Consider the following 14,779-nt stretch of genomic DNA (forward strand, 5'->3'; position numbering starts at 1 on the left):
CCCCCCCCCCCCCCCCCCCCCCCCCCCAGTTCCTCCATCCCTCCATCCCTCCATATGTCACTTCTTATGTGTAAATATATGGTTATTTATGGATCAACTGTTGAGCAAACAACATCTGCCTGATGGCCTAATTAGGATTAAAGTATTTGAGAGAGATGGTCTCTCTCTCTCGCACGCACGCACACCCCTCCTTTTTTATTCTTGCTGTAAATCTGACCCATCAGTATTCACCTCCACACACACTTTCTTTTTCTCCTTTTCTGGCTCCACGTCAGTACCCTATCGCAGCAGTTTCCAGGCATGGCTCTCTGTTAAAGGAAACTGTGGAGCCAGAATGAGCCAGCTTGGCCCCTCATCGCTTCACCTCTGAACCGATGTGTTGTTTGCCTCCGAGGCCTCTGCTTTCCTCCCCCCTTTGCCCTCATCAAACTGAGCTGCCAGCATAAAGCCGCTGTGACAGAGAGAGCCATAAATTGCCATCTCTCTCTCTCTCCCCATCTCTCTCCTTGTTTCTCTCTTTTCTTTTTCTGCATCACTTATCCCCTCATTTTTTACTTTTTTTCACACCTCCTTTGCCCCCTTACTCTCACTCTTCTTTCTCCTCACTCCCTGCTGTCTACCTGTATTATTTTTTTCATTGCCCACTTATTCTTACCTGTGAGACAAAGTGAGAACAGGAGAGAGTGTGGGAATAAAGTATTGGAAGGAAGGACTAATGGTAGAATAGGAAGGAATAAAGGAAAGAAATGACAGTAGAAAGAAACATGCGCAGAGAGAAAAAACAACGGGTTTTGTATCAGTGATTATTGTATAAACCCTATTTTCAGTGCTCAAGGCTGGACTGGTTCTGGTATTGCCTGCGGTGCTTTCAAACTATTCTTTTTGTACTGGCTCAAGGAAACATGTGTGCATACTGTCCACACACAAAAATACGCATTCTTTCTATCCCATATAAGTTTGCACATTCTGAGATAAACATGCAGAAGTATGAGGTGAATAGTTTCGAGCATATGTAATCCATCTTAGGCTGTCTCCTGCAGCCCCCTATGGCCGTAGGCGATGCTTCATACACACCACCCTCCCCAGAATCCCTCTAGGCCTCGCCCAAAGTGATGCCAAGCCATAAAGATCCTCAGCAGGGCGCAGAGAAAGCACAGAGGCTTGTGGAGATACTAAACATGCTATTTCTCAGGTTTTCAGTGCAAGTTTAGAAAAATATGGAAATGTTTTTTGGGGAGTTCCTGTATCTTGAAAAAGTTGAAAACCTTTCTAAAAATTAATTACAGTCCTGTGAATCTAACGCATATAGGTAATGTCAAACAACGAGCATTGAATCTCTAAGAATTGTGCACTAGTATGTAAATTTAACATGTAATAAAAAAGTATAAATGCACAGACTCATGTTTTGCCATTTGAGTTCCCAGATGTTAAACAGCAAAATCATGGAAGGCACATTTATGAAAGAAATTGTGGTACTTTTTACAGGATCACAGGTAACAAATGATGTGGTTGACAATATTTTAACATCGTTATTCAAGGTTTTTTATTTGTCATTATAGAGTAGAATTGCACAGTGGAATGCAGTTCTTATCTGTGAGAATAATTAAAATTAGGCTGAATTTATATTATTTATTATATTTGTGTTTATATACATTTTGCATATTTCAACTTTGATAGTTGTGCTGGAAATATCCATCCATCTTCATCCGCTTATCCGGGATCGGGTCGCGGGGTGCTGGAAATATGTTTGTTTTAATTTCTTCTGGGGCTGATGATTTTTACTCATCATTTAATCTACTGATTATTTTCTTGAGTGATTGGTGTGGTCTGTCAGCAAATACGGAAAAATGGCCATCACAGTTTCCCATTTTACAATGATTATAAAAAAAAGAAGAGAAAAACAGCAAATCCTCACACTGGAGACCAAATAATTTTAGCTTTTAAAAAAATGACTTAAATGATTAATAAATGATAAAACTTTAATTTCCCTTTATAATAATACATTTTCTACTTATGTTTTCCAATCAAAAATGTGTAGCTTGTATTTAATGTTAAAGTCAGTTTTAATTAAAATGTTCCTTTTTTCAAGTGTAAAAAATTCTACAGGATAATGAGCAGATTTTCCTATTAGTATGTTGCGTGATTATGCAAAAAACCTTATCATCATCAACATCAACCAATATCTATCGTCAGGGTGGGGCTTTACTTTTGCGAACTAAACAGCATTGTATTATTTTGCAGACATCAAGACAGCAGCTGCATCCATAATTTACGCTCGATCATTTGTATCTTCAGCTGCTCTAGATTGAATACAGTAATTAGCAAAACATGTCTGACACCCCTCCCCCTCTGCCTTCCTTCTCTCCCTCCCAGTGCGTCTGCGATCAGACCGTCTGTCTCTCATAGAAGAATGCATCGCCCACTGCTCCACCGCCTACAAGCAGTCCACTACCCTGCTGAATCTGGCCTCGCTTCTCAGAGTGGCAGGTACCTACAGAGACACACACACACACACACACACACACTACATTTTGTCTGACACCACTGACCTCATCACAGTTTTCTCTTGGGTTTGATCACGTGTGTGAGGGAAACATTCAATGAACAAGACACTTCCCTGGTGGCAGTTTCATGACAATAGCTCATGAGATTAAGTGGGAAAGGACCGCCCACACCAGGCACAGATACGTACCCTGGCATGTGTGGGTACATTCAATGAGTGCACCGACAGTTCTCACACAAGAGGGAAATTCATCTTCATGAGCGGTGTTGCAAGCAAAAATCCATACTTAAGCGCACACGCACACGCCCACACACACGCCCACACACACACACACACACACACAATCACACACACACACATACACTCTCACACACACACACACACACACACACACACACACACACACCCTGAAGGAGTGAGCAAATTTAATTCCCCAGACACATCCCTTTGTGTGCTCCCTAAACCCTTTTCTCTGTGCTCACGTTTCATGTAGTTATGACTATCAGGGGCAGGTTAGGTGCTAGGCTGTTAAGTCACGTCTGTACACCAGGATTTTTGTGAAGAGGATAGATATTTCTGAACTGCAGCCCATTCATAAATACCAGTATAATCAGTTATAATAAGTTCATGAGACTCTGTCGCTGACTGTATCACAGAGCTGTTTCATTTGGTGGTCATTGGCTGTTTTTATCCTCATTGTCCTCATTTTAGTCCAAATCTAAATTACTGTTCTTCATAGATGATTATGTTTTTTAGATGATATTATGAGTTCTGAGAATGCTACATTGTCCATGTAAAACATTTGGAATTTTTATATTTGTTGTGCCTGCAGTCGAGGCACCTACGGCTTGGCCTCTTTGAAGCTCTGTTTGCTGCCTAATATTGCCATAAGAAAAGATGAAAGTATTGATCCTCAAACCACTTTTAAAGCTGAGAGATGCTGACAAGGGGCATTCAACTTAGTAATCAGATCAATTTGTTGGACCAACGGTTTTATAATTAGGACCCAGTTACATTAACGTCCTTTTTCATGTGTTTTATTTAAAATGTCAACCTCATGTTTGTAATTGGCAGAAACACCTGTTTGTCCAGGTGGGATACTAAGATATAACAGTGAAATTGGACCAAAACTTATTATCTGAGTATGTACAGTATGTAGAGGAAGAAGTGAAATGAAACATTTGTCGGGTTAATTCTCAGCGTGCTGTGGAACGACACGTACTTTAAAGAGGTCTTGGCTCTTTAAGCAACATCCCACGTGCTCTAAAACCTTGCCAGTGTATTTCCCTCTTTCTTTTTATAGGTTCTAGTCTTTTTCTCTTTCTTTCTGTTCACTTTCTAGCACGAGCTCTTGACCACAAACATGTTTGTCTGCCTGTCTCTACATGTCTGTTTCTTCCCTCTCTCTTCTGTCCCTTGTCCCTTAATTCGTACCTCGTTCTGTCTTCTCTCACTGAGGCCTGTCGCCAGCTAAAGGGGAACCTGCTAACCGGCCTTCTGGCATTTCTGTCTCTCTTCTGCTCACATTCAGTCAGCAGGCAGCTCTCACTGTGTGGCCTCAGAAAAAATGAGGCAGAGGGAGATGAGAAGAGGAATAAACAATTTTTTAAATAAATAAATGCAGGGGGGAGGCTTTTGAAGGGTGCATAGCTCTGGGGCTCTGTGGTGAATATTTAATGCAGGTATCACCAGCACACCGCTTAAAAACCCAAAGGGTTTGGTTCCTGCCTCGGTCTACAGAAATGCTCCTTAAATCATTCAGTCCTGCGGTAGAGGTAAGAAAAAAATGTTGTTTTTGTCTGAATGAATCAATAATTATGATATTCCAAATGAGAATGAAGTTGTGCTGACTTGGAAAGGGTCCTGGTGATCCAGTAAAGAGCCTCATGTTGAAGTCAAAGTGTATAACTTGAGTATTATCTATTTGTTGTTTTTCTGACATTTTTCAACCTTTCATCCCGCTCTTTGATTGGCCCATCAACAACAGGTAAAGGCTTTTTATGGCTTTCCCAAGATGTCTGACTTTGATTGGCTTGAAATAAATGCCGGAGAATGTGTCCTTAAAAGCATTTGACATCTACCCATTACTCACACCGCACACACACACACACACACACACACACACACACACACACACACAAACAGAACAATCCAGTGCTCTCGCTTTTCTTCATCTCTTTGATCTTCAGTGTAAAGGTTTGTTCAGAAGTCCTGTTTCTGCCTATGCCTCTCTTGATCGTCCAGTCCTCTCCTTTTTGTTTATTGAGCTTAGACCAAGATCAAAGGTTGTCCTTCCACATGAATTTTAACGCCCCAACAGATCCCACCAACACTGAAGATATCAAACTGAGATTTATTCCTGTTGAGCGAAACAGCGACATGATACTTTTTGATATTTCATAGTCACGCTTTGAGAGGAACAGGCACGTCAATATCGTCATTTATGGCTGATGCAGATTAACATGTAGTCTCGGGCTTGGTCTGTGGTGCAGCTAATATATATGGACGTCCTTACGTTCCAAACTTGAGAGTGTGTGTGTGTGTGTGTGTGTGTGTGTGTGTGTGAGAGAGAATGTAGTCAGATGAAGATTTAATAAGAGGTTTATTATGTTGTATGTGATATGCAGGATTGTGGGATTTGCCATTCAGTGTGTGATGTTGACAGTTTTAAAAAAACACTTTCATGTTTGTGTGCTGCTTCTATCCAGTGTCGATGTCTGCTTGAATTAATATCTGTGCGTGTGTGTGTGTATGTGTGTATGTATCTAGGAGATGACAAGGCTACGCGAAAAGGCAAAGTGCTGACCCTGCTCGCAGAACAAGCTCTCCAGTGTCTGGACTTCAAGGCCTCCTACATCCACTGTCAGGACCTCATGGCTGCAGGTATGTAGTGAACCGTGAAGCCTGTAGAACAGCTAATGTGAACCTCCCTTCTGCCTGTCCGCCCTTCCCCTCATTTGGTTCAATTATAACATTACATGGGCGCAATGATTCCCCCGAAACTTTCATTAGCTGGCAAATTTGTTTGGATCTTAACAGAAGCCTTTCCCGGCTACAGAGCTCCACCAGAGTCACTGTCATAAAAGTGATTTATTTCTGAAAATGCTATGCATTCTCTTTTACTCTCTGAACCCTTGGTTAGCTAACATACTGTCCAAGGTACAACGCAGTCAGATTTAGTTTACATCGGTGTTAAATAATCAACATGCAGTATAGCATCATGTCCTTATTGTCCAGGGAATGTTAAAATCAAGGGCAACTGGACTTGGCTGAAGATACTCGAAGAAGTTTCGTCTCATATCGGAGATGAGATGTTAGGTTGCTACAGAGGTTTAATTGCTGAGTTTCCCTACCAGTCAGTCAGAACAGAAGAAGTCTCACAGATGAGGGATGAAACGTCTTCGAGTATTGTCAACCAAGTCCAGTTGCCCTTGATTTTAACATTCCTTGGATAACTATAACCTGAATGACTGAAAACCTTCACAGATGTCTGAGTGTAAGTTCATGTTTGAGTGTAAGTTTTCCAGTTAACAAACCTGAATAAACCAGAAATTAATACTTATAGGTTTTGAATGTTCTTGTCATTCTTAGATATTTACCAGCAAGCTTACATAGTTGCTGGTAGAAGGTGGCATTCATCAAAAATGATTGGCAGAAGACTATTGGTTAACATTTTACTCACAAATGTTAAAAGTGATTTACCATAGTATCAATCAGGGCAAGCAACGTGAGCCGTCAGTTAGACAGTATGCTTCAAAAAAAGTGCTTGTCAGATGGTCAAGTAGCCTTGGAAACACTCTCCCTCCACATGTTTATGATGTCTGAACTGAGGGTGTGCGTCTGACAATTTCTTTCCAAAACTGACAATGTGACACTCACACCCACTTACGGCAGTGATTTGCCGGGGGAGATTGGGAGGTGAGAAAGCTTCTTTCTTTCAGTCTTCCTTTTCATATGTACAAACTACCTCAACACTATGAATGCCTTTCAGGAAAGATTGTCCAAAGTGCGGGCGATTATCCGCATTTTAATGATTATCACCCCTTGTCTCTTTTCTCACGACAGCTGGCTTTTCACCCCACCAGAACAGCTTAAAAACGTTTGTCATCCAGCATGGCTGGACAGCGTTCTATGAGGTAGTTTGTTTCAAGCAAACTCCCGCCTTCTTTACCTATACCGCTTATCTGGAAGTAAAATTAAAAGTAAATGCACTTACAATGTCAGTTATAATCATTGATGATCTTTGTGTGTGCAACCACACTCCTGTAACTGATAGGAATGATAATCAAAAATGTACTTATATGGAAAAGGCCCAGGTTTGCATGTTCTGCACTTACACTGTGGTTTGTGTTGGTGATTCTTTAAGTTGGTGCCAGTAATGGTTTGTCTGATGGTTTCAAACTCTTCTCAAATGTGATGTTGTGTCTGTTCATGCACAAGAACAATAATACGGAGAATGATATCATAATAATATTCCAATCTAGACTGCCTGCTCTGCTGAGTTACCCTGAAGGGATTTAGCGTGGTCACAGTGATAATGATATTTTGTCTGCCCCCATTTTTGTGTTACACCAGTAAAAAGTGAATAGAATGTCACTGAGTCTTGCCACAGCGCTGAGTAACGGGACACAGTGTGGATGAGGAAACAAAGGTGTCGGGGAGAAAGAGAAGGTGTAATCAGATAAGCACTGGTGTTCTCGGTCTGTGAACACAGTGGGAATAATTTAATCTGTTTGTTGGTTTTTGAAAGTGATGAAGCTGGAACAAATGTAGCACAGTTTCTACAAGGCATCGGCCTGATATTTTCTTCACATGGAAACGTGTTTTAGATTTATATATCCCAAGGGCTTGAAGGTTACACTTGTCATCACTGTTTCATCAGTACCTCTGCATTTATATTCTGCAAATTCTTTCATACAATATGTGTGTGTTCTCTACCTTGGGTGGCTGTTGTTAGGCCTTGGGATTCTATCTGATAGTATTCAGGGTAGATTAGCAGAGATAGAAGGAGACTAATATTGCGTGTTTGTATCATCTCCTCTTTGCTAAGTAACCTTTGCAGTTGCTGTTAACCCCGCTCATTTTCACTTTTAATTAAAAACAACGTGACCCTTTTTTTCTCCTTTCCTCTCTTGCCCTACTTTACCTTACCCCCCCTCCTTGTTTGCCTCCATCTGTTCTTCCTACAGGTTACAGTCCAGCCTGGGATGTGTGCAGTCTGCTCGGTCAGTGTGAGGGCTATGGAGACCTGGAGGCCCGGCAGGAGCTTTTAGCCTTCGCTCTCACCCATTGTCCCCCTGACAACATCCACGGCCTCCTGGCTGCCTCCAGTGATCTGCAAACTCAGGTCGCTCTTCATCTTTCATTGTGGTTTGACCAATAAAGCTTTTTATAAACCAGTACCGATACTTAGCATATATACAGTAGTTATGTAGTTATTTTCTTTTTACAACTAGAGCTAATACCATTATTTTGTACTAATAGTTAATATCTTATATACAAAATGATGACCTGAATCAGCAAACAGCCAAAACCATTTAAGAGGTCCAGTCAACATTGAAATCCTAATTTGTAACACTAATTACTAAAATTGTAATAACTACTCTAATAACTTAAATTGAGTGAATATTAATCTCTTGGTCTAGCCTAGCATAACATACAACTTGATCATGGACCGGGTGCTTTCTTATCATGTGCCGTCATGCTGTTGCGGTAGGCGACTAGAAATATCGTTCTACGAGATTTTGTCACACCCCTAACTGCATTCCGTCCTGTCAGAATAGGAAATTGTTGAATTTCAGTTCAATTCTGGTTACTTTTTATATTTTAACTGAGACTATTTGCCTGTGGTTCGCAGCTGTCTTGTACTTTTCGCTTTAAACATACTGTGTGGCAAAGCAACTGTGGACCAATGGGCAGTAGTTTGAGAGAAGAAGTTAGTCAGTAAAGGAAAGAATAAAAACAAAACAGGAACTAGACAGTGACCTTTTTATATTAGTGCTGAAAGACATCGGCACAATACTGACTCAAAAATGTTTTTTAAGGAACACAGTGAAAACCATTGTGTTTTTTACCTTACGTTATAACCACATATCAGTTTAACCACGAATCCAACGAGATTGCTGTGCTAAAACAGTAGGTTGTGTAACAAAACACCAAATCTCATCTTTTGTTTTCCTTCTACCTCCTCCCTCCTCCTTTCTGGCCTCCAGGTGTTGTACCAGGCAGTTAACTATCAAATGGAGCCTGTTATTAAGGAGAGTGGACGAGAGGTCGACGGGACAGACTCCGCAAAGGTTTGTGCGTCTCCATATGTTTTTTTTTCTGTATGTTAATGTGATTATCATACCTCTGCTGTTTGTCTGAGTTGTATCTTCTGCTATTCCAGTGTGGGTGTGTCCCTGTCCTTTTGTTCGGTTTGTGTGTTTTCCAATTGCTCCATATTTGATGAGGTGTAAATCTAGTGTTAAGGTTGCTCAGCTCTCGTGGTTTATTTATGCCTCCCCTTCTCCTCCCCTTCAGCAGCGCCAGCTTTATGATGCCTTGAGTGGGTGTTAATGTTTCATGACTTGCATTGCATCCCCTTTGTGTGTGGATGTGTGCTCATTTGAAGCCGTCTGTTGTCATTTTATTGCTGTATTGATGTCGGTACTCCTCACTTGTGTGTATTTAAACTCTAGATGAGTGTGTGCGTGCACACTGTAGAGGTGCATTTATTTTTCTGTGTGGGTGTGTGTGTTTTTCTTTACATCTTGAGTGTATGTTTGTTTGAGTTCCTTTCATTTTCTGACCCTCAATCCCCTGTCAAATAAAGTATTGATGAAAGGCACTAAATGATTTGGCCCCGGTCCACCGGCTCTCTAAATTTGGTTTTAAAATCCTTTTCAATTGTGCAGCAGCCAACACACCATGGAAACTATTGGTGCGCTTTCAAAAATACTCCAAGAATGCAATTCATAGTGCAATGCACCATTCACCTGTTCATTTTAGTTAATTTTAAAGATGATGAAAACGTTGTGAAAGGGGTTTGTTTTTTTTGGTCCTTTAGTTCTTATTATTGTCGGAATGGCTGAACAATGTAGGCAAGATTGATCAAGCTTGAATGTAGATTTGACAATATCCTACTTTGGAATAGTTTGACATTTTGAAAAATCTGTATATTTGCTTTCTGCCAGAGAGTTAGATGAGAAGATTGATACCACTCTCATGACTGTCCATTAAATATGAAGCTACAGACAGTTGGAAGGTAACATAATGCACCTACCAGCACCTCTGAGGCTCACATATTAAAACATTATATTTCGTTTATTTAATCTGTACAGAAATATAAGTGTATGTGCCAGACTATTTCTTGGCTGGGAGCCACTGCAAGGCAACCAGCAGAGATCCCAGGAAGTTACTGCTCAGAGCCTAGAAGTAGTCAGGCGGATAACCGCCTGTAAAACAGTAAATTGACATTTTTACGCTTTGGTTTTAGTGAGATATGGAGGTGCCGGTAGGTGGATTTTGTTATGCTTGAATAGATCCAGGCTGACTGTTTCCCCCTACTTCCAGTCTTTATGCTAAGCTAATCTGACTGGCTGCTGGCTGTATATACGACAGACAGATATATGAGTGGTAACACCAGAGAGCAAATAAGCATATTTCTCAAAATGTCAAACTTTTGCTTTAAGAAACAAGCAATTGTGTTTTGAAGGTGTTTGGGTCAATGAAAGTTTTTATTTATTTTTTTATTTTTGTATGTGTAATCCTAGTCATGTAATGAATCTGCCCCACACCGACTACAACTACACAACCAAGCACTTACTCTGTGACTTTTCACACACAAATTCCCTTATGCAGTATAAAAACAAACTGACAAACACAAAGAGCCCTGCAGATTATTGAAGTGCTCATTTCAAGTACCTAATATGAAATTGAACACAACCATGTCTAATACCACACTGATCCTCAAGAGTCCTCAGTATAACAATACAGATGTAGCGATCAGAGAAACACCTCTGCTTTTTCATTTGCAAGAAAAATACACTTTTCAGAGGATCCTGTAGCACTAATGCAGGGATGATTTCAAGTGGTAAAGACTCTTCCAGTGGCTCGTACTCCAGGGACACCTGAGTGACACACTAGAATAAGCTGGCTGTCATGTTTTTTTGTGCATCCTGTCACCTCTGTCACCTGCTTTGCCTGCAGGCCTGCGCTCCCTCTGTGGGCTCCCCTGTGGGGACAGCGGGGCACCTGCTGCACAGGACTACTGCTAAGACCATGGAAGTGCTGACCACCACAGGACTGACCACCAAGGCCGTCCTGACCGCAGTCAGCGACCACCGCTGGTGGAAGGAATCGCTCAACTACCTCCGGCCACAGCATGTAAGATCACTGTTTTTTATTGATGTGATCTGTGGTGAAGCAGAAGTCAAGGGCAATAAAGTGTCGAGTTAACTAACTAACTTGTGGTTCTAAATGTGTGTGGTTTTAGTTTGTTGTATTGACATGTGTGTTTATTGATGCATAAACAGTAGTGTGTGCAACAATAACAAAACAATGACTGCAGATGTATTTGCTTTACGCTTGTTTTTAACGCTGTTGTTTCCGTAGCTGCACAGTATGTATGTTTGACTATGTGTGTAAAAAGATACATTTGCAAGTCTGCCCATGCTCCCATATCTCATACACTCTTTCTCCCAGACTTCACAGGCCTCGTCTAAAAAACAACCAATCAAGAGCTCATCTCCTGCATAATTAATTGGCCCAACTGTTGAATATTTCAATATCTGGTGGTTTGCTGGCGGCTGGACTAGCTCAGTGGTCGCCGGGGCAGAGATTGATGGCGTCTCTGGTCTTGGCAGCCATTTGGGGCGCGGGGGAGGAGGTGGTGGTGGTGGTGGGGGGCGGGCGGCGGGGGCACATGTTTCTAAGGAAGGCGAAAAACGGAGAGGATGTGAGCTGTGGGACAGAGAGAGATGACAGTGCTGTGGGCATGTTGTGAAAGTTTAATGATGTTTTGATGGCTCCTCAGGGTCATGGCGCAGGAGCCACCAGTCAGGAAGGGGCGTGTGAGAACTCCAACCTGGAGCGTCAAGGCTGCAGCCCCTTTTATCAGGAACTCATTGATGATCCCTATGTAGACCCGGTGAGTGGCTTAAAACCAGTGTGTCTCACGGCTCATTATTTTTTCTTCCTCTTCAAATTCCTGTTCTTCTTATTTCTCCTCCTTTTTTCCCCCTCAGGCCACCTTCTTAAATTACAGCAACAATGCCTGAGTAGGTTTATGACTTAAGGCATTTAATTAGATTTTTGTTTGTCCTATAACTCATAAATTCCTTCAAAAACAGTGTTGAGACAAAATGAATATTGATTTCAGACTAAGTCATTTTAATGCCAAAAGCAATTTGGAAGTACTAACGGTACTTTGCAGGAAAAGACGGATGAACTTAAGAAGGATGGTATGTTAACGGCAAACAAAATCGGAGATGTAGTTTAAAAAAAAAAAAACAGAATTATACTGTATGCATTAGATGGAGGGGGGGAGGTGAAAGTATTAAAATCCTAAAGGAAAGAATATTGATGAAAGGAGTTATGGGTGTAGAAAAGAACAAAAGTAAGAAAAGGAGTAGTTTGACCTTTATGCCTATAAAATGGTTGCCCTGGGCTCTGACTGGGCTTTTTACTCCGAGACACAAATCATGTGGATAGCTAAAAGAGTGGACGCGGGGGGAAACAGAGAAGGCCGATACATCTCTTCTCATGACATTTTAATAGGCCTCTCCAAATCCCTTCCTCCGCTCCATCTCCAACGTTCATCCATCTTCCATCATCCATCTACCAATAATGGCTCCCCGCGTCCATCTGTCTATGAGCCGGCTGATCAATGGGATTGGTTTTTACCTTAACACTTCCAATGAAGGAAGTGGGGAGGGAGGACAGGCTGATTGAGAGAGAAAGAGAGACAAATGCAACAAGACAGAAAGATGGATAGAGCAAGAGTGGCGAAGAAAGACAAGAAACACTGCGTGCTAAAGCGAGAGCTCTGAGGCCAGCGAGAGCACAAACGTCATTGTTCACCTCTCAGACACTTTAGAATTAACTTGGCATACAAGAATCCTATAAATGAATTATCAAAAGGCCCTGCGTTAAAAGGCTTCATTGGGCTCTGAAGTTCATTTGTTTACTCCGTCTCTCATCTGTCTGACTGGAAATTAAGACGCTCAGTCACCTTAATCACATCTCCCTGTGTCATTTTCCGATCTGCGCTCCCCGCTTTTGGGATTCGCTCGGTGCAATAATAACTATTAGGTAGTTATTTATCACCCTCTCCTGTCCCTTCTTTCTTTTAGAGTCAAGATGTGTACAAGTCCTACAAAGATGTGCCTCAGGAAAACTTTGCTGAGGTTTTGCTGAGGACCGGCAAGCTGGCTGAGACTAAAACTGAAGGAAAAACGTTGTTTCCTGCCACTGAGGGTAAGCATGCAGAAAAGGCCTACACTAGTTACACGCACAGGTACTTATATCTATAGATAGTATAGCGTGGCCTTTTTCTGTGGGCAGCACCCAACTAATTTTAGAATCACTTGTCATTGAAGTTGTCTGTCGCGCAGCTTGAGCCACATGGCTGCGATCTAGTTTTTAAATAATATTGGAGCAGTACTTTGTTGCTACTGTAGTCTTGACTGAGACTGTGGTGTGATAGAAATAAAAACTGAACTTTGCCGCAGAACAGACACACCATATTGTCTGCATCTTCCAGCCATCTGCGGCACCAGGTTTTTTCTTCTGTTTTTTTCTTCGTGCTTTCTGTTCATAGTAGAGTTGCACAAAGTATAAGGCTGCCTTTCTTTTTCTTGTCAACACTTTGGAGGATGTGTTCATCTTGATCAAATCAGCTTTATTGGAATTGTCAGTGGACAAAACCGACCAGGGGTTACATTTTTAAGCTCAGTGTGAGTGCCCATGTCGTGGCCGGTTGATTGACCCATGCAGTATGAGCATAGATGTTGTACATTTTGGATGTGCAGAAACTGATCAGAACCTATTATTTGAGTTAACACAACCTACAAGATTTATAAAAACAAACAGTGCTTGCCTATCTTTAAGGTAACTCCAAAATGAAAGTTGAGAGTCTTTCAAAGTTATTTGTAGCTGTTTAATGGATCATTTTGGAAAATCAGGTCCTAAATATTCGTCTTAATTTCACTTTATTTATTTTGTGAATCATTGCTACAGTGATTTGGCAACCTCTCACCTGTTGGCTTGCTAGTGAGCTATTCCTGAATTTAGAAATGCATGGCTTCTTTTTGTAATATCTAAAAAGTGCTTTCTAAACGTTAAAGCTACACCGAGTGAGTGGTTGTGCAAGGAGTTGTTCCTTAGTGCTCCGTCTTAGTGAAACTGGTATTTGCAGAAAGCACAGTATTTCTGTAGTCACCCTGCCCTCTCCTCTCCTCATCCGTCTAGCCAGGGAGCCCATATGTGGTGGACTAGGGGACAACATGGGAAGAATAGCCTCATATTGATTAATTAATGTATACCCACGCATCCCACGGCAACAGTAAATAATGACACGTCACTGCAGCGATACCAGAGAGATAGCATCAAGTCAAAACATCAAGGCCACGCTGCGTGATGGATCGCAGCTGCTCGCCAAAATCAATGCCACTACAAAAATAAAGAGCAAACTCGTGTGTGTCTGTGCATTGGTGTGTGTGTTTGAATACTAATACGTGGACACTGAAGAATGTGAGGCGCACTCTTTAACCATGGAGTGCTAATGTGTAGGTATGCATACGCACATCACTCACTCACTCACTCACTCACACGTAAACACATTCACACACATTCCACCAAATCCAAGCCCTCTCTCTCTCTCTGCCGCTGCTGTCATTCAATGAGTATCTCTCTTCTTAAAAGTCACCTTCCCTTCGGAGCTGCCGCGGAGTGCGACGTGTCGAGAAAGAGAAAAGCCAATCTGGACGGCACCGCGTCCGATAACAACCTTCAATTAATGACTCCCACATCGGCCCGCCACGCCGGCTGTCCTCAAAAACAGACTAGGAGATGGCCTTTAAGAAAATAAATATATTGATTTTTCACCTGGCCCAGATAAGGTGGAGGTAATTAATGATGACACAAGTGGGAAGTGACTCAATGGGATTGAGCTGAGTAAGGTGCAGAAGCAAACACTTGATGTGATGGGAAACAGAGGCAGAGATACACACACACACACACACACACACACACACACACACACACACACACACACACACACACACACACACACAC

At 41.7% G+C, this 14,779-nt stretch overlaps 1 protein-coding gene across 1 annotated transcript in view; it reads left to right on the forward strand.

Moving 5' to 3' along the window:
* The window catches only part of LOC123978219 (neuroblastoma-amplified sequence-like), a 113,242-nt gene that overhangs the window by 62,191 nt on the left and 36,272 nt on the right, over positions 1-14,779 (forward strand). Inside the window, exons 33-39 of the mRNA XM_046061388.1 lie at positions 2,374-2,487; positions 5,273-5,386; positions 7,693-7,850; positions 8,716-8,799; positions 10,694-10,870; positions 11,520-11,633; positions 12,838-13,001. Coding sequence (XP_045917344.1) covers positions 2,374-2,487; positions 5,273-5,386; positions 7,693-7,850; positions 8,716-8,799; positions 10,694-10,870; positions 11,520-11,633; positions 12,838-13,001 — 925 coding nt within the window. The remainder of the gene's footprint in view (positions 1-2,373; positions 2,488-5,272; positions 5,387-7,692; positions 7,851-8,715; positions 8,800-10,693; positions 10,871-11,519; positions 11,634-12,837; positions 13,002-14,779) is intronic.

Source organism: Micropterus dolomieu, linkage group LG10 (assembly GCF_021292245.1).
Source record: "Micropterus dolomieu isolate WLL.071019.BEF.003 ecotype Adirondacks linkage group LG10, ASM2129224v1, whole genome shotgun sequence".
NCBI lineage: Eukaryota > Metazoa > Chordata > Actinopteri > Centrarchiformes > Centrarchidae > Micropterus > Micropterus dolomieu.